This window comes from Heliangelus exortis, chromosome 30, assembly GCF_036169615.1.
Source record: "Heliangelus exortis chromosome 30, bHelExo1.hap1, whole genome shotgun sequence".
NCBI lineage: Eukaryota > Metazoa > Chordata > Aves > Apodiformes > Trochilidae > Heliangelus > Heliangelus exortis.
This window is the reverse complement of record NC_092451.1, coordinates 4,061,177-4,088,622: the sequence shown is the minus strand read 5'-3', so window position 1 is coordinate 4,088,622 and position 27,446 is coordinate 4,061,177. Positions and strand designations below refer to the sequence as shown.

Genomic DNA, 27,446 nt, shown 5'->3' with positions numbered 1-27,446 from the left:
GAGCAGCTGTGGCACATAATTCTATCAATTTCAAACCACAACATCCGTGGTTAGACACTTGGTGGGAGGCACTTTCAGCAATCTCCCCAGTAGATGAGGCATTTATCTGCCTTATCAAGCAATTCCATACCTTTAGTGCCTTTCACACTCTCACTTTGCATCAGTATTTGTTACCTGAGACACCTGAAATACCTTCCAAAATCTGGTCCTCAGTTACTACACAAAATATTTCTGAAAGCCTAGCAAGGACATACAGGAATCAATGGCTTCCAAGGAACAGGAACATTTCTCTTTGATTCCTTTCAAGAATTTGTCAGCTTTTTACCTAAAGCTGACAAATATGCCAACAGGTTTTGGGTGAGATGCTGCAAAAACCCCACTGTGGACAGAAAGTGTCCTCTGGAGGATCAGAGCCAGAGAAAAACCCCATGAATTCTACAGAAGATTATCCTGGAAAGTGCCAAAACCAAAGACATCTTAACAGAAAGTTGCATCTTGTCATCACTCCCTCTGGAGTCAGAGACTTTCCTCAACCCACCAGGGAGCAAGCATCCTATTTGCATTTTTGCCTCATTTTTATACACAATTCCTCACAGCTCTGGAGTTTGCTGTGCAAGAAGCTACTGAAGGAGCTCAGTGACTGCCTTGCCTCTGTTCAGCAAATGCAAGCTAAGGAATCCTGAAGGCTGAGCAAAAACTCAGCTCAGGACAGCATGAAGGGAAGTTTTTTTGGAGAACCAGTCCATGCCCAGACCATGGCTGCTCTTCCAGGTTCTCCTGGTCCTACACTGACAGCTTGGGAGTGCTGCTGATGGTACCCATGGACAGCAGCATCTGCCCCACAGCTGCTGCACATCCCAAAAGCCAGGACTGGCCAAACAAAGCAAACAAACAGAGAGACAGATGTACAGATCCTGACCATACCCAGAGCTACAAATGCAGGATTCGAACAGAAGCCACAAATGAGTTTTGGAGGATTTTAATATTTTCAACACAGACATCCCCCCCTGACAGCAGCCTCAATTTTGGGCCTTTCTCATACCAGAGGGAGCAGCTGGGCAGCCTGGGAGGAGTTCTGCAGGAGCCTGCTAATTAATTTTCTCATTAAGTCACACCAACAGTGTTTTAGCTTTGCCATGTTCCAGACATGGAGTAACAACTGCTCAACATACATTTCAAGCCATTTACTCAAAACAAAGTGGCCCAGAACTGTATTATAACCACGAGCAATTAGCACAACTGTTTGTTTAAACACAAAAGCTCTACGAAAATCACAAACTCATTTTGAAGTGCCATCAAGTGTAAAAATTGATTACAGCCTGTTTTTACAGCCATTCCTCTGAGGACAGATCATTTTCTGTTGCTATAGGGATATTTATCAAATGAGCTGAGCAAAAGGCATCGTCCAGGGGCACCCAGCAGTTTGCATTTGTGCTCTGGGCCTCACTTTTCAAGGCAATAAGGAGCACAGAAGTCCTCAGCTTCCCTTCCAACTTGGGGGATGTGCACTACCCAATATTCATGACAAGCCTGGCTATTGTAAGAGTCATCCTCCAGTGTCTGATGGGAAAATCACATTTTTCAACTGCATGTTGTACTCAGAGTTTCACCCATCTCTGCTGCAACGCTGCAGTTTGGCTCAAGCTTCTCTTGCAAATTTTTGAAAAGAAAAACATTCTCCAGATCTGAGAGAGATCAGTCATGTTCCTTGGACACTAACTCTACCAAACCAAGAAACAATTCCCTTAATTTCAAAAGCCTGTGACATCAGTAGAGATGATTACTGGGCTCCCATCCAGAAACAATGATATTTTAAGACCTGCACAAAAGCAGGTTTTAAACCCCATGTGCAAAAGCCAAACCCAGAGAGCACTCATACACAAACCTGAAGAAGGGCTGCATACAAAAGCCAACCCTTGAAGCCAACTGTACCCCTGCTCCATGGCAGATTCCACCTGTCTTGACAAACCTTGTATTTACAGTCAAGCTGAATACTTTCATCAATTTTTTTCCCTTAATACTTCAATGTGCATTCCAAGTTTCAACAGCATAGGAAGAAAATAAAACAATGGCTTGGGAAAGAAAAAAAAAAAACCAACAAAACCACCAGCAGGAAACAGGTTAGAGCATCTCAGGTGCCACAATAACTAAAGAGAGCACCCCAGGACTGATCAGGTGTCAGGGACAAAGGGACAGTTTTTACCTTTGTGAGGCTGAGCTGCGAAAGCTATGGGAGCAAACTCATCCAAGAGGTCAGCAGCAGGGTTAGAAAGCAGAGAACAGTCAAGCAGAGAGTCTTCCCCCGTGAGAGAGTCTGAATCCAGGTTAGCATCCAGAGGCAGCAGGGGAACATTGAAGAGGACACAAACACTGGTCAGTTCTAGTCCTGACATTCCTGCTCCCGGACACTCGGTGCACAAACACAGCTTGGATGCAAAGCCAGCACAAATGCCATCATTTTTTGTGCTGGAAAACAATCCCAGAATTATCAGAGTTGGAAGGGACCTCTACAGACCATCTAGTCCAACTCTGCCTCTGAAGCAGGATCACCCAGAATAAAACACCTCTGCTCTGCAGTGAGGGCAGAGGACTCCCAGCATCTTTAGACACATAACACATCCTCTGGGATAACTCCCTCTGCAGCTGAGGAGATCCAGGAAAATCCCACTCAAGTGACAGCTTAAAGCAGGGGGATTGAAGGGGAGAACAGGGAGGGAAGAGAGTTGCAAGGACCTGCTAGCAAAGTGCACTGGCTATGTCACCAGGGACCTCTGAAAAGCTATGGGGTCCATCTGCTGCACAAGGGGCCAGATCAAGGCCCTTACAGTAAGAAAGGGATGGGAATGGTTTAAAACCATCCCCAGTGGCACAGACCAGGCCCAGTGACTGCTCCAAGTTTCCCAAGCACTTCATGGGACAATGCTCTGGCAACTCCAGCTCTGTCAGAGTGGCTGCAGGAGCTCTGCACCACCTTCACAAGGAGACACATCCTAGTGACCTCAGAGGAACCACACAGCACCCACTCCCAAGACAAACAAGCAAGCCCAGGTCACACCAGTGGGCAAAGCACCAGAGATGCTCCCATTGTGCTTTGATCTCCAGAGCCCACCCTGGCAGGAGGGACCCTCCTGCCTCACCAACCTGTCCTGGTGGAGGGCACCGACTCCGTCTGGGACACGAGGCGTTGGGGTGCTGGAGCCTCCAGGCCTGGGATGAGGCTCTCAACAGCCACATCAGCTTTTCCTTTCCAAATGTGCAAAACAGCAGAGCAGAAGAGAAGCCAGAGGTTAGTGTGCAAGGCAGAGCCTAAGGAGGAACTCAGGCAGTTGTCTGAATCCTTTAGTGACCCTTTAATCCCTGAGACTGATGTTAATTTCAGCTTTAAGGGAAGACTGTCGCACAACGGTGTTTGTTGGGTTTATTTATTTGGGTTTTAAAATGTATTTATTTTAATCTGTGCAAGCCCAATTCAGAACACCCAGAGGGGGGAATGGGACATGGATAGCTCCTGCCCTGCAGCTAAGCAGGAGGCCTGAGGCTGAGCAAGTGGGTCCAAATATGATTCTGCAACACCCCAAAATGTTGATCCTGCCTGAAGCCTCTTGCTCCTGGCAGCTCAGCACCTTTACTGAGCACATGCCCCAGGTCCCATCCTGCTGAGGGCTGGTGGAGAGGCTCAGTGCCTGGGCCACGGTCACACACCACGTCCTGAGCACAAACAGAGGCATTTTTTGCATCTTCTCCTTCAGTCAATAATTAACTTTTTTCTACCAAGAACAGAACACACAAGGCACAGCAGTGCTGTGTGACTGTGCCCAACCAGTCTGCATTTTAAATGCAAACACCAAGTCTGCTGCCCAGATGCTGCCTCCCAGGGAAAAGGCACATCTGTCCCAGCAAAACCCATAACTTCCCATCACCTTGTTTCACCAACATCAGCAGCTCCTTTGAAAGCCCAGTGAGGGGAAAACACAGAGTTCTCATGCAGGGCAAGGCAGAGGGGAGGAGGTGCCCTGAGTTTCTTTTTACCATTCACAGCGTCTGAGGTGCTACCGAAGGGGTCAGCAAGAGGCAGGATATCAGGGAGCAGAAGTGCAGTCTCAGGAGATTTGAGTCCCTCAATCAGTTTTTCTGGGTTAGGTGGGAAAAGGAGGAAGGCAGGCAACAGAGGAAAAAAAAAAAAAAGATACAAGAAAAGACAATATTAATCAGGTGCTCGGTTCAGGGGGGCTCACAGTCCCCTGTGTCACTGTGTCAGGCTCAGAAGAGCAGCTGCACAGTTCTGGGATTCTCTGAGCACATAAAATTGTCATTTATTGATGCTGGAGGGCAGCTGGCCATGGGCATCCAGGACAACTGAGGACATCCTCACCCACTGTGTGCTGCTCTCCCTGAACAGCCCCTGTAAGACAGCATGCAATCCTGTCACTCCTACACAAAGCAGTAAAGCTTAACATGATCCACTGAAAATAAAAAAACCAAACCCCAAACCACCTAAAAAAAAACAAATGCCAGAAAAAAGAAAGAGCCTACAACTTTTCTCCTCCCACCTTCTTATGCTGGGGAGGTCTTTGTTAGACTTGCTCAATGAGAAGAAACAAGGAAAGCCCAAGACACCAGGGCTGGGAATACAACACCTATTAATTTGCTGAGGGAGGGCATATTTGGAGCCCTTAGGAGCTTAAGGAAAACCAGTAAAACCACAGACACTACAGTGCCAGACATCAGAACAGGATCTTGAGTTAGGCAGCTGTCTAGTTACCAATTAATTATTTCAAATCAGAGATGTCATTCTCAGCAGCACAACTCCTGTGGTTCCCCATTATCCTTCACACAAAGAAATTAAGATAGCCTGGGCAAAAAGTTAATCTCAATTATTAATCTGGTGGACAAGTGATTCTGGAATCATACCAACCAGGTTTTTAATAACTTAATTATTTAACTCCCACAAGGAATTCTTCACAGAAGAAGACGATAAAGAACTTTTCCAGGATTTGCTAGAGGTAACCACCTTCAGAAGAACAGCACTGATAAAATTTGCTTTGCACAGGCAAATCTGGCCATTCCAAATGGTTGAAATGGCTGCACTTAGAATTTATCATTAGAATGAGCTGTGGCCCTACTGTACCTTTTTTACAGCTATATTTTATGTTTTGAGTTCAAATGCTGGAGGTGTTATTTATTATCCAAAGAAAACACACTCATAACTGCACAAAAGCACAGGCTCTGGAATACTGCTGTATCAAAGACTCACCAGGCTGTGAAAGCCAAAGAACAGCTTAAGTTGCACTGCTACACCCATGGTAATATCAATCCTTTTTATTGCCCCATATAAATAGTAAAACAGCTTTCAAACTACTTATTCAAAGCAGGACAAATTCTCCTCTCCATGAAGAACTTCACATAGCAACACAACTGAAGCAACCACGAGGGGAAGGAAACCCAAGAAGTGACCCAAGAGGCAGCTGTCAGACCATTAAAGGCCTGAAGAGGGTCAACTGAAAGCAAAAAACCTGAATATACCTGACACCTTCCCATCTCTATGAGGAATACTGAGTATTAAGGGTTGGACTGGCCAAAGAAAAAGCAGCCCAAGAGCAGAGGCAGCATCCTGGCTTCCCAGCAGCACAGAGAGGGCCTTTTTCCCTTGGATGGACAGAAAGGCTACCAAAAGCATCTGTTGATGCTACCAAAAAGGGACTAAGGGCAAGGAAGTGATTACAGCATACTGGGAAAACATAACACAGGAGAGAGGTTTAGGGACAAGAGGACAGGGAACATGCTCAGCTCCCTGCCTGGAAGGGAGGTGGTCAGACAACAGGTATGGACCCAGAGTACAGCTGACAGACAGAGTTTGAAATCAATCCAGAGAGCAAAGCACAGGACACAACTGTGGAAGAAATTATGGATTGTCTCAGAACTGGGCAGTTTCAGATTGGGTTTGGCTCCTACTCTGAGGTGAGGTTTCTGAGCTATGAAATCCAAGCACTGTGACTCTGTTCCCCTCTCAGTGACTCAGACCCAAGACCCTCCAAGCAGACCCTCACAGGAGGCCCATCTGCATTTGCATCAGCCTGTATCTTCAAACCCATAATACAGTAACATTCCTCTTATGATCCCATTTCCAAGCATCCTTGAAGCCTCCCTCCTTCAACCATACCTTTTTCCCAATGGTCTCCTCCTTTACATTTGACAGAGTGGAACTGTCTCTTGGTCAGGCACTGAAGTTGCCTATTGAGCTCAGCCATGGTTTTTAAACATGCAGACATTATGAGAATAAACATGGTGGTGTTCTCCCTACACTGGAGTTTTCCCTCCTGCCCCCTGGACTCAGCTGATTTTCTGCACAGCTTTGGGCTATCAGTGGTTCTGTGTCTTGTTTTGTGACTTGTCTCAGAGATCTCCTTTCTTGTTTCCTTCACTGTTGGTGCTGATCTCTAACACAGTTGCCTCTCCATCTCTTGGGATGACTAAAAGGAGCTTTAGCATCTAGTTCAACAAAAGAAGGAGTCAGGATAAATGGGAAAGGAGACACCAAAAGGAACAAAAATCAGATGTCTCAGCCTATCGTGATGCTTAATAGTTCACTTCCCTGGTTTCTGTTTTGTGTTGCATCTTGTACTAACCTCTGGGACCCAGATAAAGTAAAGCAACAGCAGTTGCTTTAGGGGGTGAGGAAATCCATGTTCAAATAGGAGCAAGGGAAAAGTCAGCAAAGGCCCAGCAGAATCCACAGTTCTGCATTAGTTAGCACAAGAGTTGTGTTTGGTCTCTTCAACACGATGTGCTCATCAAAAAAGCCCTCTTGTCCTAAAGGAAGATTTTCTGAATCCACATTCAAGTCCAAGAACATGGAATGCCTGTGTAGTGACAAATAAGCCCAGCTCTTCAGCCTCTGCTCCACCACCTGAAGGAAAGCATCATCTGTACATTTCCCTCTGCAAGAGCATCAGGGCAGCTGCAGCTGAACTATCTGCAGAGCCTGAAAGGAAAACCAGGCTCTGTCACGATACAAAATTGCATTTTCGGTCCTGCTAGGAATTATCTATCAGAAGTTTAATTTTAATTTCCAAGAGAAAAGCTGCACCACCTGCAGGTGGCTGAGGCAGCAAGATTCATTAGCAAGGCTTAAGAAGGTGTCTGAGCTTAAAAGCATGCAGGAGGGATTAAAAAGTACCCTATCAACCCTTTCCAGAGCTAAAGCCCAGACACACACTGCAGCCTTTAGACAAATGTTTCATGTTCTTCTCAAGTTCCCAGTTCCACAGAGTAAGAAATTATTGACTGCTTCCCACCACAGTCAGAGTAAGGAAAACACCTTGCAGAAGAAGCAAAGCAAGAGCCTACAGCTCTCAGGCATCCCCAAATGGCAGATGTTGGTAGCTTCAGAGAGTGGAAAACCAAGTCAGTTCTTCTGGGAATGAAAGCAAGAGCCTTTCCCCTGATTTGCACCAACATCAGAAGGAAGTAATGCCACTCAGCAGCAGCAGAATTAACTCTGGATTCATATCACAGGCCGAGACAGCAAGATCAAATCCCATGCGTGGGTTGAGGAGCAAAGCTTTGGACAACTCAGTGAGGAAATGCTGACCTTTTTCCTTCAGATCCCTTCTTTTCCAACGCATGCACAAATCTGATTTTTGAGATTTACAGTCACCCAGTTTGCACAGACTTTGCATCTGCAACACCACCTCTGCCAGTGCTAAGTTGGCATGCTGCATTTATACTTGGCCATGTACCCACTAGGCAACAAACTAGATGCAGAAAGCATTTTAAGGAGTTATATGAAAAAATATATAGAAATTAAGAGACAAGGGAGGTAGATGGGTTTTTAGTTAGAGCAGGCTATTAGAAAGAATAAAGATTCCTGAAAAACTTGCAAGTTAAAGAGGGAAGAGAGAGCAAAAATCTTTTGGTAACACACTGAACAACCAAGATGCAACATCTCAAAGCCAAAGAAGTCCAACCAGCCAGGCACTGCACACAGCAGGAATGTTACTCACTCGTGTACTGTGGAGGAATAGGAAAAAGAAAGACAATTCAATAGAGCACACAGCAGAGTTCTTTTCTTCGGATGTCAACTGAGAAAGAAAGACAAGATTGTAAAAATCCTGCCAAGTCAACTGCACTGTGAGGGGAAGGGAGAATCACCCAGGTAGGCACAGATCAATCAATCAGGAAGATTTCTGCCTATTGATTAATCAAGTGCTAAAGATTAAAAGAAGCCCTGCACATTATTCAGCACCAGATGAGTTGGACAAGGGAAGGCACTGGACTTTTAATTTTCTTAATGCAGTTTCCATCAGATTGAATTGTTTCTTATATAGCACAAACAGAAAGAGAAGGAAAAAATGCAGAAGTTGACGTGCTCTAAATACACAGGCACAGGACTTTGTAAATACCATGGAGAATAGTAGGATAACATTTAATAGTGGCTCCTTGAGAGATCAACATCAAACAACTGCAGTTTAACTTTCAAAGTCTCAAATATTTGCCAAATAATACCTTTCCAGATAAAACTCAAAAGCCAGACAGAAATAACATTATTTACACTCATTTAGCTGGGGTTACAGTGGTCCATTGGGCTTTGTTGCTCCAAATCATCAAAACACCATGTTGTATTCTCAGTTAACAAGACTACAATTACTTCACCAAGTTACTCCATGAGTAGTTTTGCCATTTTGCCTTTTCCTGACTCAAGCTGTAAACCCAAATCATTAGTAAAGACCAATATGTGTTTGTGCATGTCTGAAACTACCCCAATGTGTCACCTTGGTACAAACTGTAAATGTAATTTCTTTTACAGTTATGAACACCCTGACATAGATGGGCATACAGAATTTATGGGCCTGGAATATCCTGGTGAAAAACCTTTCTTCAAGTATTTCATGCCAAAAAAATAGAAGTGCCCTCCTACATCAGCAATAGTGACCCTGTTAAAGCAGCTGAACCTGTGTGTTTTGACAAGGATGTCAAGGGTTTGAGTTCCAGCTCATGTTTCCAGGTGCTGGGAAGTGCCAGCTTCAGCAGCCTCATCTCAGCACTTCACAATTCTTTCCCATTTCCAGTTCTTCAAATACTGCAATACCCTGAAACTCACTCCCAGCTCACACCCCTGCTTTAGGACCCTGCAGAGAGACCTGGGAAGGCCACACATTAGAACACAATGAGGAAACCCCAATTCTGCTTAGAATTCCTCTTCTTGAAGCCAGGTATGTTTGAGCAGATGGTTCTCAGGGCCAGCTCACTCTAGAACCAGGCCAAGGGTGTGGACACATTTTGTCTTGAAATCACACCCCAAGATACTTGCTTCCTCAGCCCTGATAAGCATTCCTCTGGAGCCAACATAAAAACACACAGATCTGCAACTATTTGTATGAAATAAAAAGGCAAAAATAATCCTTGAAGTGCTATTTAAAAGCTTCAGTGAATTCCAACATGAGAGTGACTCTTTAATAAGAAACACTGCTTGCCTCTTCATCAAAAATGAGAATCCCCCACGTGTCCAAATGACATGGGTGTGTTTTCTTGGTCTGTATTTCCTTCCCCAGCTATGTCTGGATGTTTATTTAGCTGTGCTGGACAGGGAGTTTCTCTTATCTCACTTTTTTACAGACAGAACAATGTCTCAGAGGCCACTCAACATTGCTCTTCTTCAGACTGCACTCAAGAGGCATTTGTGTCCCAGCTGCAGCAAAGATGCTGAATTATTGCAGGGAGTAAATGGCTGAGTAAATTTGCCAACAATCATCCCTGTTGAAAAGGGGTAAAAAAAGGTTAACTCACTGTGCTAAGCAGTGTACTCAGTCCTGAAGCAGAGGCCACCAGTGACCACCCCTGCACACACTCAGCCCACACAGGGACTGCTGTGGGGAGTTTGTCCTCCCTCCTGTCACAGGAGGAGCAGAGCTTCTCTTCCTCAGCTCTGACATCTCAACACTGCTGCTCAGCAGCTTCTCCTGCCTTGCTCTGCTGCCAAGGACCTACACCCACCCCCTCTCTCCTCTTCTGCAGAGAGGAAAGGATAAGCCAGGGCTGCTGATGGCACAGCCCACCTGGGAGGAGAGCATTTCAAAGAATCAAATGGGTTTTGTTGGAAGGGACCTTAAAGATCATTAAAGAATTTCAGAGCTCCAGGAGCTAAGGCTGTGACTGCTGCTCTGCTGTGCTCTGTCAAAATGCAGCAGTAAGGAAAAGAACCCTCTTGGTCTGCAACTGTGTGCATTGAGCAGATTGGCAGAGGATTTAATAGGAGTCTGGGCTGAAAGACTTCAAGTCAGGAAAACCAACACTTGCAATAGCATTTGGGGGGGGCAGGGAAGAAAAACATGCAGTCATCTGCCTTCTGCAGGCTCTTTTCAAATGATAGCTGGGCAGGTCAGCTCTTGGCAAGGGCTCATATGAGGGAGAAAAGCCTGAAAGTTCTGCTTCTTTCCACAAACTGCAGCATTTTTTTTTAACTAAACTGCTGTTCTTGAAGCATCAAACAGAAGGAAGCAAGCTCCACATAGCTATGGCAAACAAAAACAACTATTTTTTTCCCCCTGAATTCCTTAACCTTCCATGGAGAGATGCCATCTCTACAAGCACATTGTTTTGAAGCTTGAGTCCTCTCCTGTCAGGACACCAGTGATCCATATCTTGAGCTGAGGACAAGGGTGAGGGCTGTAACAAGCACTGTCCTCTGGGGCCAGATGCCAAGAAGGGACCTGTCACACACATTCACCAGAAGGCTTAGAGAAACTCCAAGATAAAAACATTCCCATATTCCAAATCCCACTGATTTGCAAATAAGCTCCTAAGCACTTATATAATCTTGTGCTAAAAAGTGTTGGCTGCTGCAGTCAGAAACGTGAACACAGGGAAGACTTTTAAGTTATACTGAAAAGCAAATGGAAATAGCTACCAAATGCACCAGAAAATTCTGCCAAATCAGAAAAGGTCACATGCAAACTTGTGCTTCACACAGAACAGGCGTTGGAAGCCAGAGAAAAATTAACAATAATAAAAACTACAATTTCAAAGTGGGAGACCAATTTGAAACTACCCAGTGATTATTTTTGGCTTTGAATACTGAACCTTTAAAGAACTTGACACTGTTGACATTAGAAACAATCTGATAACCCTGGGGTTTGCCACGAAAACTGAGGGCTCTTGGGCTCAGCACCACTGCCCCCACCCCACAGATTTCAACAGCAGAAAGCACTACACAACATTCCTGAGCTCAGCACAGTTGTCAGCACCCAGCACCAGTGCCTGAGGGCCAGGATTTGAAGTGTGCCTACAAATAGAACTGGAAAATGAAAGCACAAACCAGAAAACACCAATCTGTCCCCCCAGTTACCTGGCGTGTCGGAGAGCGGGAGAGGAATGAAGGGATCAGGCACAGTCAGAAGGGAAGGGCTCGTGTCCATACTCAGAATGTCTTTTGTTTTTTCAGCTGATAACCAGGAAAGGAAAAGAAGGAAGAAAAAAAGAGAAAAGCAGAAAACATTGAGCAAAATTTCAGCACAGGCACAGCTCGATATTACAGAGTCCAAGCTTTGGCCTGACAAGAACCCCACAGACATGGGCACTCAGAAGAAGTTTATGTTGCTATTGAACACAAAAAAAAAAAAAATAAAATACAACAGCTGTTTCCACCTAGCTCTCCAAACACAATTCAGCCCACAGTTCTCAAAACATTCCTCGAAAGGGAAGTACTGTTATCCTGCTTTCCAACAGCACAAAAGGTGAAAAGCCTTGACAAAGGACACCCAGCAGGCCAGCCCCATGCTGGGCCTCTTGGTCTGAAATAAAAGATCCAGTGTCTGGCATCAGAGAGGCTTAGAGAGCCTCATGTCTGTGAGGAAACTAAAAAAGAGGGCTAGAAGTAACCAGCCCAGTGCCAGCACCAAGGGAATTTCCAAGACACCTTCCTATGCCAAACCACAGGAGAGTCATGGGGCACATTCTAAAGGAAACTGAAAGAACTGAACATGCTGCAGCATCCAGAAAGCCCAAAATATGCAGGTGCTCTCAGGCTTTGCAGAGGGAACATTAGAGCTCAATCTGGAGCTGCTGCCACTCAGCATCACTCCACAAAGTCTGATGGAACATCATAAACTGGTCCCAGGGCACTGAACACTCAGAAGCAACCCTCTAGAGGCACTTTTGTGTTAGGGACTTCAACTCCTTTATTGTCAGGTAAGAGCCAACAATACCAAGCTCAGTTATAAGCTCCTCTAAATCTCTTTTTATAAATAGCAAGTGCATGAATGGATTTGTCACTTTTTGCCCACAAAGGATTTTCCAGTCTCTCCCCAGGGGTTGATGTGCTGCCATGGGGAAGCATCCAACAGCTGCATTTGGTACCAGTGGTAGCAGAGAGGCTTCCCATGCATTTGGGGCTCCTGGAGCAGTTTGCCCACCCTGTGCCTGGCAGAGAACTCATACTGAGGAACTAGAAACAAGCAACAGCACTCACCCAAGTTTTTTGTGTTGCTCATGGCAAAACCTTGGTACCCAAGTACCAAAGAAGACACCAGACAAAGTCACACATGCAGAGGCCTCCACAGAAAAGCTTCTTAGAGCAGCCAAGGACTCTTGGCCTCTGGATCCAGACAGCACAACAACCAAGGCAAAACTTCCCTTCACCATTTAACACACCAGTTATGAGACTATGCTGTTCTGAGCATTTTCTCTGGATCTTTCTGTCTCTTCCAAGGGGAGACATTATTACCCCTACTCCTCTCCTTCATGCAGCCTAAGAACAGCAGGCTAGGAACATCCTCCAGCATCTGTGACCAACACCCCTGAGTTCAGTTCCCTTACTGCACACTATATATTTGACTTTATGCACCACATGGGACCAGAACATGCTACAAAGCTTTCTTGTGAACTTCAGGGACTGTTTCTTCCCTCATGAAAAACCTCACCTTTGCCTCTAGATGGTGTCTCCTGGCTTTGCTACCCAACTGTGACAAGCACATGTGCTGTCACCTTCCCTTCTTTTCTGCAATTCCAACCCTACCCTACAGATCCCAGTGACAAGGCCCAGCTCAATTTATATCAGCTTTACCTCCCTTTTGAAGAGGCTCAGACAAAGACTGGCCATTTTTCTCCAGGGCATTGCCCTGTAGGACATACTCACTAACTCACCAGATCCAGCAGTGAAGGAAGAGCCCCCAAACACATCTGGCTGGGCAGCAGATGAAGCTGGCTGGAAACCTGGGATCAAGTTCTCTGTAGAGCTGTCCATCTTTTCTGGAGTCTTCCCTGAAATGCCAGAGAGAGATTTAGGGAAAAAAATTCCATTCTGAAGGCAGGTTGCTTACCCAGATATTTTAAGATGCTATTTTAGTATGTGTCTTAAGCCCCTTCCTGCAAATCATAACTGGCTGGTGAAGCAGAGTTTAAACTGCAGCTTTTACAACCAACTGATCAAGGCCACGGGGAAAGCAGTCAGTATTTTTCCCTTGGAGGATCATGGTCATTTGATTGCAATTGTTTAGCAAGGAGGAAAGGGACAGAGAATGGGAATTGGAAGGATTTAACTCTTGGAGGCACAGAGGACCAGGGAAACATGGAAGCACCCCAGCAGCATCTGACTGCAACCATCATCATTCCATGCCAGGGTCTGTTCTGAGAGCAGTCTGACATTAAACCACCTCCAGAAACCTACCATCACCCAGCTTTGCAAAGTCCTTGTTCAGCAGCTCCTCAGCTGTGAGCTTGGAGAAGTTATCATCACCAAAGGGGTTCCAGGTGGAGACATCGGGCGGGTTATAAACATTCTGCTGCGAGGTCCTTGGGGAGCCCGAGGGGGTGGTGGAAGCAGATCTGGAGGTGATCACCCCAACCAAACAACAGTCATTATTAATAACCCAGCTGAAGTCCTCTGGCCAGCACTGTGAGCTGGTCCAGGCTACTGCATTTCAATTACTTCCACTTTAAAACTCTCAGCACAACCCATTGTACCTGCATGCCCAGGAAGCTGGGGCCAGTTACCTTTACCTACTCACAATCTGGTTGAGCATTCTGGTGTCAGGGGTCAAAACAAGCATGACAACCATCCCATTTGAAACAATTTTCTGCAATTCCCACCTGGAGGCTTCCTGCCTGCAGGCTCTAAGGGAGAGGGCCAGCAGGGACTCTTGGGGAAGTGCTGGTGCTAAGCAGCAAGGCTGAGGGTGTGCACTGGGGCTACTGGTGGAAGAGTTGAAATGACACCAGCTTCTGTAATCCAGCCCTGGATTGCTTAAATGACATATTTAGCTCTTGGAGACCCTCAGTAGGACCTCTTCTCTTGCTAATTGTTTTTAGCAGCTTTCCACCAAGCCCTAAACTATAGTCCTGGAAAGGCAAAGACTCATTTAGACTGAAGAGCTTGCTGCCCACCTTCATCACAGAGGTCAGAGCCTCATCTACCCCCTGCGCTCTATATCCCTTGGCCCCAAGGAAGCAGCCACCTACTTGGACTTGTTGAGGCTGGCTTCAGCTGCTGCTGCCTGCAGGAGCTGGGTGGACTTGCTGGCTGGGACCCCAAACACTGCACTGTGGGTGACGTCGCTCAGGATCCTCCTGTGCCCTGCACGCTGGGTCTTGGGGGAGGAGGGAGGGGTGAGAGAGCCCACCTTCTGTCCTGGGGCTGCAGAGGGGGGGGGAGTTTGGGGTTTTTGCTGCTGCCTCTGCATTAGGAGAGAAAGTAAAAAGAAACAAAGAAAGTAAAAGTAAAAAACAAGAAAGTAAAAACCAAACAAAACCAAGGACCACAGAAGCCAACATTTGTCCTTAAAACCTGGAGGAGCAAACCAGGCCTGTTGGGTTTAGGTGTCAGCCATGACAGCCCAGCTACAAATCCTTTGGAAACTTAAAGGGTTATGAGAAAAGAAAACCTCAAACTGATCTTATTTTTCCATTCTCTCAGTCTTGTATTAAACTCATAAACCCATAAATACTTGAAATACTGTTTTTTTAGTGATGAACAACAGTCTCACTTCTGATTACATAATTTTTCGAAACCTGGCAGTGAGATACCACGGTTGGATTTCAAGCAGGAAAACCAGGATGCAAAGAGCAGAAAGTTGAGCATGTCCCCTCCACTGCCTGGGCACTAGCTCCCTGTTCCCCACCCCACATCATCCCAAACCATTTTCAACACATAAGGACAGATAAAAGACTTGGAAAGACCTAAGAGGGGGATGAGAAGAGTCCCATCCTCAATGTGGTGCTTAACTGCAGTGGGGCAAGGGGGACAAAGGGAGGCAAAGGGAGGCAAAGGGAGGCAAAGGGAGGCAAAGGGAGGCAAAGGGAGGCAAAGGGAGGCAAAGGGAGGCAAAGGGAGGCAAAGGGAGGCAAAGGGAGGCAAAGGGAGGCAAGGGGGAAAAAGGGAGGCAAGGGGGAAAAAGGGAGGCAAGGGGGAAAAAGGGAGGCAAGGGGGAAAAAGGGAAGCAAGGGGGTTACTGTCTTGCTTTTTTTTCATCTGGCATTTTCAGGCAGCCTAATTCACTGCAGCTGAGGAGCAAGCTGACCTGGCTGCTTCTGATGCACCCACCTTGCATCTCCCTATATAGGTCACTGCAGAACAGTACATTTGGAGCTAAGAAATAAAAGGGCAGTGCCAAAAACCTCCACAGAAATGAATGCAGAGCTTATTAAGCTGAAGTCTAGCAACCTGAAAAGGTTTTGACGGGTCCTGGCTTGGCGTCTTCTGCTCAGAGATCCTGCTCTGCAGGGACCATGTCTCACTCTCATTTTTTAAATGTGCCAACCACTGTTTTCTCCCCCCTGACTGCTGCAGGAGTGGAAAAGTGTCCAGATGTGCCCACTCTGATCAGCCTTCCAGGGGAATCAGGCTCATTTTCAATCTAGCTGACTTAATTTTATTAAGACTGGTTTTGTGCTAGTGAATCACAGCAAAGCTCTTCAGAGGTGCACTTCAGTGCTGTGTTTCAGGCATTTCTCCTCTAAAAGGAACAGGGTAATAATGGGCCTCATGCAAAACCTGTCTGCATGTGCTGAGAACCTGCAATAAACTGACTTGCCCCAGGTCATTCAGCAGATCACTAACAAGACCAGGAACACAGCAGCTCCAAGCTTGGCACCAGCCCTAACAACCAGCTTGGTGCTGACAATTAATATAAAAGCAAAGGGGGTGAATGTAACAGAGCCTTGAGAAACAGAGAGTGAGGCAAACAGTGCTCCCCCAGCACTGCTCAGGTCACTGGCTTATGGAGTTTGTTAGTCAAATTAATTCCTGATGTTACTTCCAAGGAAGAATGCTGAAGAAATTAAACAGGTCCTGAATAACTGGCAAGTCATGAACAAGCAGAAATTGAGCCTGAATCTGGACTCAGCCACCACACACCTGAAGGGGTTTGTTACCAGATGCTCTTTGCCCAGTGACAGCTCCTGGTGCCTGCAGGTCCTTCTCTCCAACACAAAGCTCCAGTAAGGGGCACCCCAAACCCAAGCAAGAGCAGAGAGGATGGTGCAGGAATGAAAGCAAAAGGCACAGCTTCCTCCCACATGTACTGCAGAGACATTTTGGCAACAGGGATCCTGCCCTCTGGCACTGCTCCCCTGCCTGTCACACTGCAGGCAGCTGCTCCCCTCTTGCAGACAGCCACATTTTTTATTAAGGAAAGAGCATTTCATTTGGATGCACGTTCAGATGCTTAGTCAAGTGGGTGATTTATCTGTTTATTTTTAGATAGGATGCTTTGGAAAGTCTCTTTTCTGTAGTATTCATTAAAAACAAAAGTTAGCTCAACACCAGAAGCAACCAGGAAGGCTGCCTGCACCTCCCTCTGCATCAGAGCCCTGAATATGAGACAGAAGTTTTCCAAACAAGCAGCAACAAAAAGTAGATCTGTTGCCAGGTGCCCATCCTGATGCTTGAAGTACAATTTACTTTAAAAAAAATTTATCACACATCTTCTGAGGCAACGTGACAGGGGAGGGATAAAGAGAAGGTGCATTAAGCAGCTATTTATACCTTACAGTCATCATTTACTCATCTTCCTTCTATAGACCCAGAGAACAACTCCAGAGTCCAGCATCCCATTGGAATAATCATATAATGGCCCGAGATGGAAGGGACCTTAAAGCTCTTGCAGTTCCAACCCCTGCCATGTGCAGGGACCCCTGCCACAGCACTCCAAGCCCCATCCAACCTGGGGCCTCAACACTGCCAGGGGTGGGGCAGCCACAGCTTCTGGGGGCAACCTGGGCCAGGGGCTCAGCACCCTCACAATCTCCAACCTCAGTCTCCCATCTTTCAGCTTTTCCCATCTTTTCATTCTCCAGGTCCTTACCGCCTGCTCCGGGGGCTGTGCCGGGGGGGCCGCGCTCTGCTGGGGCTGTGCTGGGCTCTGCTGCTTCTGCTGCACTGCTCCTGGCTTCTGCTGCACTGCTCCTGGCTTCTGCTGCACTGCTGCCTGCTGGGCCATCAGCTGCTGCTGCTGCTGCTGTTGGTAATAGTTCTGCATCAGCTGCTGCTGTGCTGGCGCTCCTTGCTGCATCACTGGGAACTGGGAAACAACCAGTTTGTTCCAGCCGCTTGCTGGGCGGCTGCAACTGGGGAACCACCACCAGACCTTGGGACAGCCATGGGAACAGTCACAGCCACTGTAAGGGGCAAAGCAGCACCAGGCTGACACAGCTGGGACACCAGCTGCAAACAAGTGGTGGGAAGCAGCCTCTGGGCTGATGCTGGATCCTCTTCCTGGGACATCTGCCTGTCCAGGGCTCCCACAGCACAGACTGTCCCGTGGTCCCAAGCTCCTTTCTCCATTTTTATCAATTCTAAACCTTTCCCCAGCAGAGGAAGATTCCCTGGCCCTTTGTCTCCCCTGCTAAACACAGCTCAGTTTGACAGGCAAGTCTGTCATCTAGACACATCCCATGTTCACGGGCCTCCTTATCACCCAGGCTACCACAAAACCAAATCTTACCATTAAAGAAGGCACTTGAATTACAGAATGTCTTTGGTTGGAAGACACCTTCAAGATCATCCAGTCCAACCTTTGACCAACACTGGAAGTTCACCAGTAAACCATGTCCCTAAGGACCAGGTCCACACACTGTTTAAATACCTCCAGGGATGGTGACTCCCCCACTGCCCTGGGCAAACTGTTCCAATGTCTGACAACCCTTTCAGAGAAAAAATATTTCATAATATCCAGCCCTGGACTTGAAGTCCAAGGGGAGCAGAAGAGAAACTGCACTCCTCTGCTTATCAGTTGAGCATTGACCTCAAGACCCTGAAACACTTGGAGCTGTAAAATAAGCAGTGCTGGTTCAGATTTTATGTTTGTATGTGACAAAACTATCCTCAGGTCTTCCCCACTGGCAATTACAGATTCCAGCCCTGCATAATTAAAAGAAGTCTTGATGGGAAACAGGAGACATATTGGAAAATACTTTAAAACTGCATCCATCCCATCTGACAAAGGGACTTGCCATAAATTCAAAGCTCCAGCCTTGCAGGCTTCCAGCACAGGAAGCAGGCAACAAGCAGGGCCATGCACACCTACCTGCTGAGCTTGCATCATCTGCTGCTGCTGCTGCTGCTGGTAATATGCAGCCTGTTGCTGCTGCTGCTGCTGTTGCAGAAGCTGTTGCTTCAAGAAAAGCTGCTGTTGATGCTGAGGTGTGGCTTGGGGCTGAGTAGAGGGGACCTGGGGCTGTGCCTGTGGGGTCTGCTGAGGAGCTGGAGCCTGCTTGGCTTGGGGCTGTGCTGGAGCCTGTTGGGGTGCTGCCTTCTGCTGGGGGACACTTGCAGGGAGGGAGGGCTGAGCACTGCCCAGGGCAGCAGGTCCTGCAACTGGTAGAAAAAAAAAAAATACAAATTGAGATCTGTTAGCCCAAGGAGCACCAGGAGCTGGGCTGCACACAGTGCTGGAAGGCACCACATCATTTCACCTTGGGGCTGAATGGCTGCTTGAGCTGTGGCTCTCTTCCTAGGGGTCAGGGCTGGCTGAATGGGTAAAATTCCAGGGTTGGGTTGTGTCTGTCCTGCTTTAGGTCTCTGTCGGGGTGCTATAGAAGTTTCTGTCGTAGGAATGGGATCTGTCAGCCTAGAAAATAAGGTAAGGAATCAAAGGATGAGCAGTAAGAGCACAGGCTTTGTCAGCCTGATGGTGCATGCAATACACAGTCATTTAAAAACTCATCCATACTTCAGCAGTCTGTGACTGCTAAAGACCAAACACTTGTGGGCATTCAGACACACAGGTTGATTCTTTCCAGGAAGCTGCAAGCACAGTAAAAGGGATGCATTCACAGTTAATCCAAACTTGTCACTTTGACTTCTTTGTCAATTGGATCTTCTGCTGTTGGACAGCTGGAACTTGTCAAAAATCACTGAACTCATTCAAATATTTGCTACAATGTATTGCTTAAATCCACTTAGAATTCTGTACAAGAAGGACATAACAAATGAGTTGAAGAGCAGCTGGTACCTGTGGGCAGAGTTGTCTAAGCTGTAGTCTCTAGAAGCACCTTAACTTTACTACACCTACCCCAGAATCAGGTCACTGCTCAGTATCTACTGAACTCCAAAACCACAGCAACAGAGCCAGGAAGCCAGGCACTACCCTGAATTCTGTGGATACATTTGCTTGTTAGATATGAAGTTGTTCTACTACTGTGAGGGTAACTGCACTCAATCATGAGAACAACAAAGCAGGCTCCTGGGACTGGCAAGCAGAAGGAGAGATGCCCTATTTCAGAGTCTGCTGGTTTGGGACTGCCCAGTGCTGTACTGCTCACTCTGCAGTAAAATCAGGTACAGATTTGTCCATCAGAATTTACCAGTCTTCATTACAGTATCATAAGCAGAGGAAGCAGCAGGAGAGGAGAAGAACCACAGCACTTCAGCAGTTTCCCCACTAATTGGGCTCTTCAGCTGCAGAGTGCCTGGGCTCCTGTGTCCCCCCCACCCCAGAAGGAATTGCAGCACTCTTGCAGAAATCACAACCATTTCATACAGTAATTACTGGGTCAGGCTCTCATCTGCTGAGGGTCAAACTCAAAGACCAACAGCCCCCACAGGGTTCTTCAGCAGACCTGCATTCTCTGGGCCAGTTCCAGGCATGCTGCAGGCTTCCTCCTGACTTTGCTCAGGAGGTGGATGGATGGAGGGATGGAGGGATGGAGGGATGGAGGGATGGAGGGATGGAGGGATGGAGGGATGGAGGGATGGAGGGATGGAGGGATGGAGGGATGGAGGGATGGAGGGATGGAGGGATGGAGGGATGGAGGGATGGAGGGATGGAGGGATGGAGGGATGGAGGGATGGAGGGATGGAGGGATGGAGGGATGACACAGGAGATTCATAAGTGGAGGAACTTCGAGTGCTGCTCTCAAGCAAAGTCTTCAGAAGGAGAACCTGAACTGTTGAGTCATGCTGAGCATCACCCAAACCCCACCCCCTCCACGCAGAAAAATTTCCCCTAATACCTGCATTTTCTGGCTCTCAGATCAATGGTTATTTACGTCGCTGAAGCAAAAGCCTCAAGACTGCAGTGTTTGTCTCCACATGTAAATGCAAGCCCACAAGGGTGCAGCTAAATATAACAAGCATTATTCCTAATAAACAGCAGAAAGACAACAAACAGAGAGGCCTGAGCAGAATGCAGATGTGGTTACCTGGCCTTTGGTTGACTCTTCTTTGCAGCAGCTTCACTTGCTTTAACCGGATCTGGGAGTTTAGCAGGAATTGGAGAGTTCTGCAGATCCCAAACACACCCAATTGGGCATTTTCAGGGTAGAAGAGAGTCAGAAATGGTTTGCAAAAGCATCGTAAATAAACAGGGAGACTGGGGGAGCCCCACAGCATTAATTCCTCATGCTGGACACAGGACAAACTGCTCAACATTAATGTCATGAGGAGACAGGAGTTTGGGAAAACCACAGTTCAGCTTTTTGACAGGCTACTACATGTGGAATCTGAACACACAACTCCACAGAACAATCTGGGTATTTTTAAAAGACAACCAGGGACAATAGCAGCACTGCTCATTAATACTGCTAAAAAAAAACACAGGCATAATAGTCCCAAACCATGTCTTATTCAGACAGACTATAAATAACTGTCCAAACACAGGGTGGGGGGGGAAATAGGAAATAATAAAAACCTGGAAACAACAAAATAAAATGTCATATCACAGATGTCCATAAAACCAGTAGAAAACAACTTATCAACTCTAATTTTCAGCTGAAGTCTGTAAAGATAGACTGCAAAGGGGCAGATGGTTGGGTAAGGGCTGATTTCAAATGAAGTTGGATGGTCCCAGCTAGACAGCAGGCACAAAGCTGATAATGTTTAAAACCAACTTGCAGCCCAAATTGCACACACTGTGATAAATGTGCCTGGAAATCAAATGGGTTTTCACAAGCATGGCCTAATTTTCCATGTCCACACCCCCAAGATTTCCTGGTTGGCCTCACACTGGTAACTGGGTGAGGAGGTAAAGCAGGGACAAACAGAAATAAATTACATGGGGAACAAAACCCTGATTCCTGCACCCACTGCTTCCCACCCCCCCCAAAAAAAAAGAAAAACAATAAACAAATCACCCCAAACAGCTCTACTAATTACACAAAAATATTCAGCAATTGTCACCCCCAGTCTCCTCCCACAGTACCCCACCTCAGCCCACTCCTTTGCCACTCACCTGGACATTCTGGACTGGGCATTCCTTCTTTGCCAGTTTGAATGCAAAGTAGGAGACCTGATAGATATCAGGTCTCTTATCAGGGTCTGGCTCAAGCATATACCCTTGAAAAGACAGAGATGCTGATATCAGAGCAACAGAACAGAATCATGAGAGCCATTTGTGGCAGCCTCAGCACAAGCAAAACAAACACCAGGCTCCTCTGCAAACATCCAACTCTGTGGCTATGAAAAAAGAAATAAATCAAATGCTGTGCTGAAAACAAGAGAGCTGCCCCAGCTTTGCCAAGAGTAGTGCATTGTACCCTTAATTACACATTCACCCTAGTCAGTGGGTTATTTATAAATCATCTCACTTCTGCTCCTCAGTTCACAGAAGATGAATTCTTATCACTAGTCTAAGTCACTGTGGTTCTTTTCAGTTCCTTATCCAAATAGATTTATTACTGGAGTAATACATTTCTGTATAAATAGGCTGATTGTGCAAGTTTCTGCAGGACTCTTAAACCAAGTGGTTTTCTGTTCTCCTGATTCCATAGGGCTCTGGACAGCCTCACCAAATAGAAATCTTTTCATCAGAACTGCCTTTTGAGGAGTGATCTCTACTACTAAAAAAAAAAAAAAAAAACACCCAAAAAAAAAACTTTACCCACCCGTGTGCAAGCAATTCTCTTACAAAAAGGAAAACACCAACTGTTTTAGTGTAGGAACAGGCAATATAGGAACAAAACACCTCTGCTTTATTTTTTTTAAAGTTCTGTGGAAGCAGGGATGCCCCTGCTGGGGACACTCACGGATCAGGCAGTGCATATCTTGAGAGTGCCGGGAATTATCCGGAATGGTGAAATTGCCATCACAGATTGCCACCTGACTCTCCCCAAATGGCAAGGTGAAGTAACACAGCTTGTACAGTAAACAGCCAAGGGCCTGGAAAGAGAGAGAACAGAGCAAAAGGTGTAACAAACTGAAGCAAAGGAGGGAATGGTCCCATCCCCATAGCACTGCTGGTGATGGGCAGAGCAAGCTGGGCTGCTGGACTGCAGTGTGACCTTGGGACTGTATCTGGACACCCCTGAGACTGATGTGACAATGAGCATGGCTATCTGGGGAGATAAATACATGATAAATACTCCCTCACTAGGCTGGGACACTAATCTGGGGGATCATGTGAGTATCATCCTCACTCACACCCCCAGCTCCACGTATCACTACTCAGAGTGTAACTCTTCATGTCTTTAAAGAGGGGAAACCTCCTGTTTCTGCCACATATGGAGAGGGAAAAGTGAAGGAATAGCAAAAATAAATGGCAAACATTATCCTTAATACATTTACTGTGACAAGGAGAAATCCAAATGGCTTGCAAGCTTAAGTTCCAACAACCTCTGAGCTGTTAGATATGTGTAGCAGGGAGATAGACAAGAGGAGTCTGCAGGCTGCTAAGTTATATCACCCTTCCATCTATTTCTGTGCTGCTCCTGACAGCCAGAACCACCACCTATTTCAAAAGAAAACACCAGTTTTGCACAAAGGCCTTATTATGAAATACTCCCACCACCTCAGAAGGGAGAGGAGGAAACATTTCCTAATCCAAAACAACTCATCAGCTTGCATCTTTTGTCACAGGATTTCACAATTAAATCACACTCTTTTAAAATAATCTGGATGAGATTTAAGGAAAAGGGAGGTTACAAGCAGGGTAAGTGCTGCAATAGCCTTGAAGTCAAAGCCCCACTCTGCACCCCCCTCAGCTCACTGAACAGAATTCCTTCCATGCCAGGAAGCAGAGAGGTGTCCAAACCTTTGGGTTTCCACCTTTCTGCATTATCATGGGAAGAAGCACAAATCCTCAGGACTCCTCTGGCTGCCTTTGAGGCCCTGGCAACCTTTTCATGCTGCTACAGCTGTGACCTTCCCTCTCCGGGTCTCTAACACATAGACAAGTGACCCAGTGCTGGCCCAGGGTCTGGTTCTACAACCCTCCTGCTGTGCTCCTGACTGAGCTGAGCTCAGAGAAGACAGAGAACTCTTCCCAGCAGATGCCATGCCAGTGATTTTCCCTCCTGTACATGCAGATGAAGAGCTACTGGGGATACATTAAAACTCTCCTTCTACTGCTTCTGCCTCCCAGCTCAGGGCTTCAGAAACCACAAACGTGCTGAATGAGCATTTTAAACACATCTCCCACAAACAGCATGGGCTTTTTTCATCTCCATCCCAACTAAAGAGAATCCTCCCTTCCATCCTCCATCAGGTTAGCCAGGAATGGATTACACCAGGGCTGCATTTTGCTTTCATGGAATGCATGGCAGGATTGCACTCATCAATAGAAACTGCAATGCAGAACTTTGGTCTCAGGCCAGGTTTGACAGCTCAGGCCTGTGTCACACTGTTGCTCCTAGGGACAGATCTGCTTTCTTGGTTTCCTACTAAATTCTGACCAGTAACTTTGATTTCCCATGTGTGTAACCCAACCCAGACACAAGAAGTCAAAATACCCTGAATTTTGTTTTAACTCTTAAGTTACAAAACCAGGTCTGCACTGTTCAGCCCTGGAATTTCATCTATCTCTAAATTAAAACCAGATGGGAAGCAGCACACAAAGCAGCACACAAGTTTTATCCCCAGTAACTCATCAGAAACACCAACCAGAGGAACTCCTTATTCAGAAACTGTCCAGTCTCTTAAGGAAACCAGGTTAGCCCTGGCCAGAGAGTTATTTTGTTATTATGGTAATGAAAACAAGGTTCTGCCTGGTTGGGTGGTGTTAAGCAGTTTTTATACATACCCATATGTCTGCTTTTGTAGTGATAAGTTTGCCACTGTACAGGTTGACCATTTCTGGTGCTCTATAGGATAATGTAGTGTACCTGTAGCAAAAAGATCTGTTAGTGAGCTCAAAATGGATGTCAGATGTATTTTCACTATGTTGTTTTTTCAGATAATTCAAAATTCACTTTAATTTGAGTAAAAGGGACACTAAACATGACAACCAACTGAAAAAATCTTAGCAGCATCCACTACACACCTCTAACAATTGAACACTAACCACTGCAAATTGCTCTGTGATATCAAAGCAGTAACCAACACCCTTCCCAAAGCAAGGAATTTACACACAAAACACAACAGCCACTTTAAGAACAAGAACAGAAATATTCAAGGATTCAGGGTATTAACAAGGTCTGCAGTCAAATGTCCTCTACAATGTCCTCACTGCTGGGGCTTTGGCCAACTGTATTACAAAGATTGTAACTGGATATGCAGCTCCTAATAAACAGACTTCCCTACCAGGACTCCTGCTCAGAGTCATTGCAAAACAAGGGAAAGGTTATTTTCTACCTCTAACTACAGCTACAATCTGCCTCATTTTAACAAACTGCTACAAAAAGCTGGAAACTGTGCCACAGACTCTTCTGGTTAAGATTTCCCATCAGCAGGTCTGCAATTTCTGCTGCATGCTATTTACCTGGCTCACAACACAAGAAAGCATTGCTGAAGGCAAAGTTTTTGTAGGGCTGTTAATAAGAGTACAAATAGGGCAGTCCAGAGGGTCCAGACCAGGAGTACTCTGAAACTTCAAACAGGTCTAGGAAACCCATGCAGGTGTAACTCAGCCCTAACAAAAAGGACACATTTGCACACATTTCTAGCCAGAATATTGCATTAACAGAACTGCAAAGTTTGCAGCAGTGATGTTGTTGAAACTAAAGCAAGCTCAAGGACACAGGGGCTGCTCCATTCCTGATTTAGACCCCACAGAACTCCCACCTTAGCTCCCTTTCTCAAAGCACCAATGTGCACATAGCTGCTACCACTAGAGCTGGTTGGGCATGGGGCAAGGAGCCATTAAATCCCTCAAAGCCCTTCCATATCCTATGAAGAGCTGAGTTAGGCCATGCATTCCCTTCATCACAGCAAGGATTTATGAGGAGTGGCTCGTGGAGGACAGGGATTTTGTCACCTGCTGTACTGCAGTTTAAAAAAGCCAAGACAAATGAGGGACAGAGACATACTGACCCCATCCATAACAGAGCATGTCACCACCTCATCAAGGTGGGCAACTTTTCTACATGAGTACACTCAGTCTTCCAGGCCCAAAGCAGTAACACCAAGCTCAATTTATTGTTTCACCTTCCCCCAGGCACTTATTTACCCCCAGCAGAGACTCCTATGCAGCAGCACCCAATCTGCTGCAACAGGCCTCTGTAAAATTTGGTCTCAGTGCAAGAAAAATTTACCCTTTAACACAAATCCAAGCTGAAAAGGAAAAGCACACTTACTTTTTGATCTCCTCCTCTACTGCATTCACCCCTTCTGTTTGAGGGTTCTGGAATTTGTTAGTAGCACTTCCAAAGTCACAGAGGACATAGTGGCCACGGTCATGGAGCAGGATGTTTTCAACCTGTGAGCAGCACAAACACACAGAGAATCACTCAGAGTAAAAAACCCACAACATTTGTATGGTTTGGTTTTTTTTCTTCTTAGACAAGCCAGGGTTTTTCATGCCTGAAGACATTATCAGACACAGCTGACACAAAAACCTAACATGACAGCAAAGAAAATATGCATCAATTCTCTGTCACATCTCCTAAAGCAGAAGTGGCATCATGGGAGCACAGCTCTAACTCTGCCTTCCCCACCACCACCTCTGCTTCTGCTTCTTACCCCTACCCAAACTACTGCAAGCTTCAGGCCAAGACCTCTGTCCCAGGAGCTGCAGTGCTCAACTGCCCTGAGCTACTGTCACCCACAGTTTGGCACCTGAATTTCAATCATAGAATGGGTTGAAAGGGACCTTAAAACTCATCCAATTCCAACCCCATGGGCAGGGACCCCTCCCACAGCCCAGGGGGCTCCAAGCCCCATCCAACCTTCAACACCTCCAGGGATGGGGCAGCCACAGCTTCCCTGGCAACCTGTTCAGTGTCTCAGCACCCTCACACCAAAGAATTTTTTTCTCATGTCCAACCACAATCTCCCCTAAATCTCCAAGTTTTAACCCATTCCCCTCCTCCTCTCCCTACCCCCCCCGTGTCCAAAGCCCTCCCCCAGCTTTCTTGTAGCCCCTTCAGATATTGGGAGGTTGCTCTGAGCTCACCTGGGAGCCTCCTCTTCTCCAGGCTGAACACCCCCAATCCCTCAGCCTGGCTTCCCAGGGAGCTGCTCAGCCCTCTGAGCATTTCAGGGGCTCCTCTGGACACCTTCCAGGAGCTCTGTGTCCTCCTGGTGTTGGGGACTCCAGAACTGGGCCCAGCACTGCAGGGGGGGTTTCAGCAGAGCAGAGAATCTGGGACATCCAAGTTATCCACAACTTTAGAAAGTGCTACAGCCCCTTGGCCTGACAGTCAATATGAGTAATTCAGGTACCCTTGTTATCTGCATTTTTTTTCTTTTTTCTCTTTGCTTTGGGTATTTTTGCTTGCTTTCAAAAGACCTTTTTTTAATTACTGAGCAAACCCAGTTGCTGCATAGTCCAGTGCTGATGTTTAACAAAACTTGAGGATGTTTGAGTGAGAAGACTCTTCTGGAAATGCTTGATGAGTATTTGCAGGGAATAACACTCAGTGCTAGGAAGAACATCTGTGTGCAATGCTTTATTCAAAGCAGATGGATAGCAGAGGGGAGGGGGTGGAATGTTTAACCCTTGGTTTCAAGCCAGCATTTCCCCCCTCAGCTGCTCTAATTTGGATGCATTTTCTGGTACTTAAAATGCTGACTCTTATCTTTTTCTTCCCTTCTTGTGAAGACTGGGAGGTCTCCTTCCAAAAGGTTTCGTTAGTGAATACTT

At 46.4% G+C, this 27,446-nt stretch overlaps 1 protein-coding gene across 31 annotated transcripts in view; it reads right to left on the bottom strand.

Moving 5' to 3' along the window:
• The window catches only part of AAK1 (AP2 associated kinase 1), a 67,442-nt gene that overhangs the window by 16,304 nt on the left and 23,692 nt on the right, over positions 1-27,446 (bottom strand). For 5 of the 31 annotated variants that reach the window (XM_071729115.1, XM_071729117.1, XM_071729127.1 and 2 more), the window contains exons 6-17: positions 25,939-26,060; positions 24,447-24,528; positions 22,456-22,588; positions 21,663-21,766; positions 20,635-20,714; positions 18,907-19,061; positions 18,519-18,808; positions 17,298-17,513; positions 14,455-14,669; positions 13,664-13,821; positions 13,141-13,257; positions 11,345-11,440 (exon numbers count right to left, since the gene is read on the bottom strand). In XM_071729115.1, coding sequence (XP_071585216.1) covers positions 11,345-11,440; positions 13,141-13,257; positions 13,664-13,821; positions 14,455-14,669; positions 17,298-17,513; positions 18,519-18,808; positions 18,907-19,061; positions 20,635-20,714; positions 21,663-21,766; positions 22,456-22,588; positions 24,447-24,528; positions 25,939-26,060 — 1,768 coding nt within the window. Of the gene's footprint in view, positions 1-2,203; positions 2,315-3,141; positions 3,244-4,025; positions 4,132-8,003; positions 8,082-8,112; positions 9,754-11,344; positions 11,441-13,140; positions 13,258-13,663; positions 13,822-14,454; positions 14,670-17,297; positions 17,514-18,512; positions 18,809-18,906; positions 19,062-20,634; positions 20,715-21,662; positions 21,767-22,455; positions 22,589-24,446; positions 24,529-25,938; positions 26,061-27,446 lie in introns of those variants that run through there. The other 26 variants (XM_071729116.1, XM_071729119.1, XM_071729135.1 and 23 more) reach the window with 18 other exon arrangements.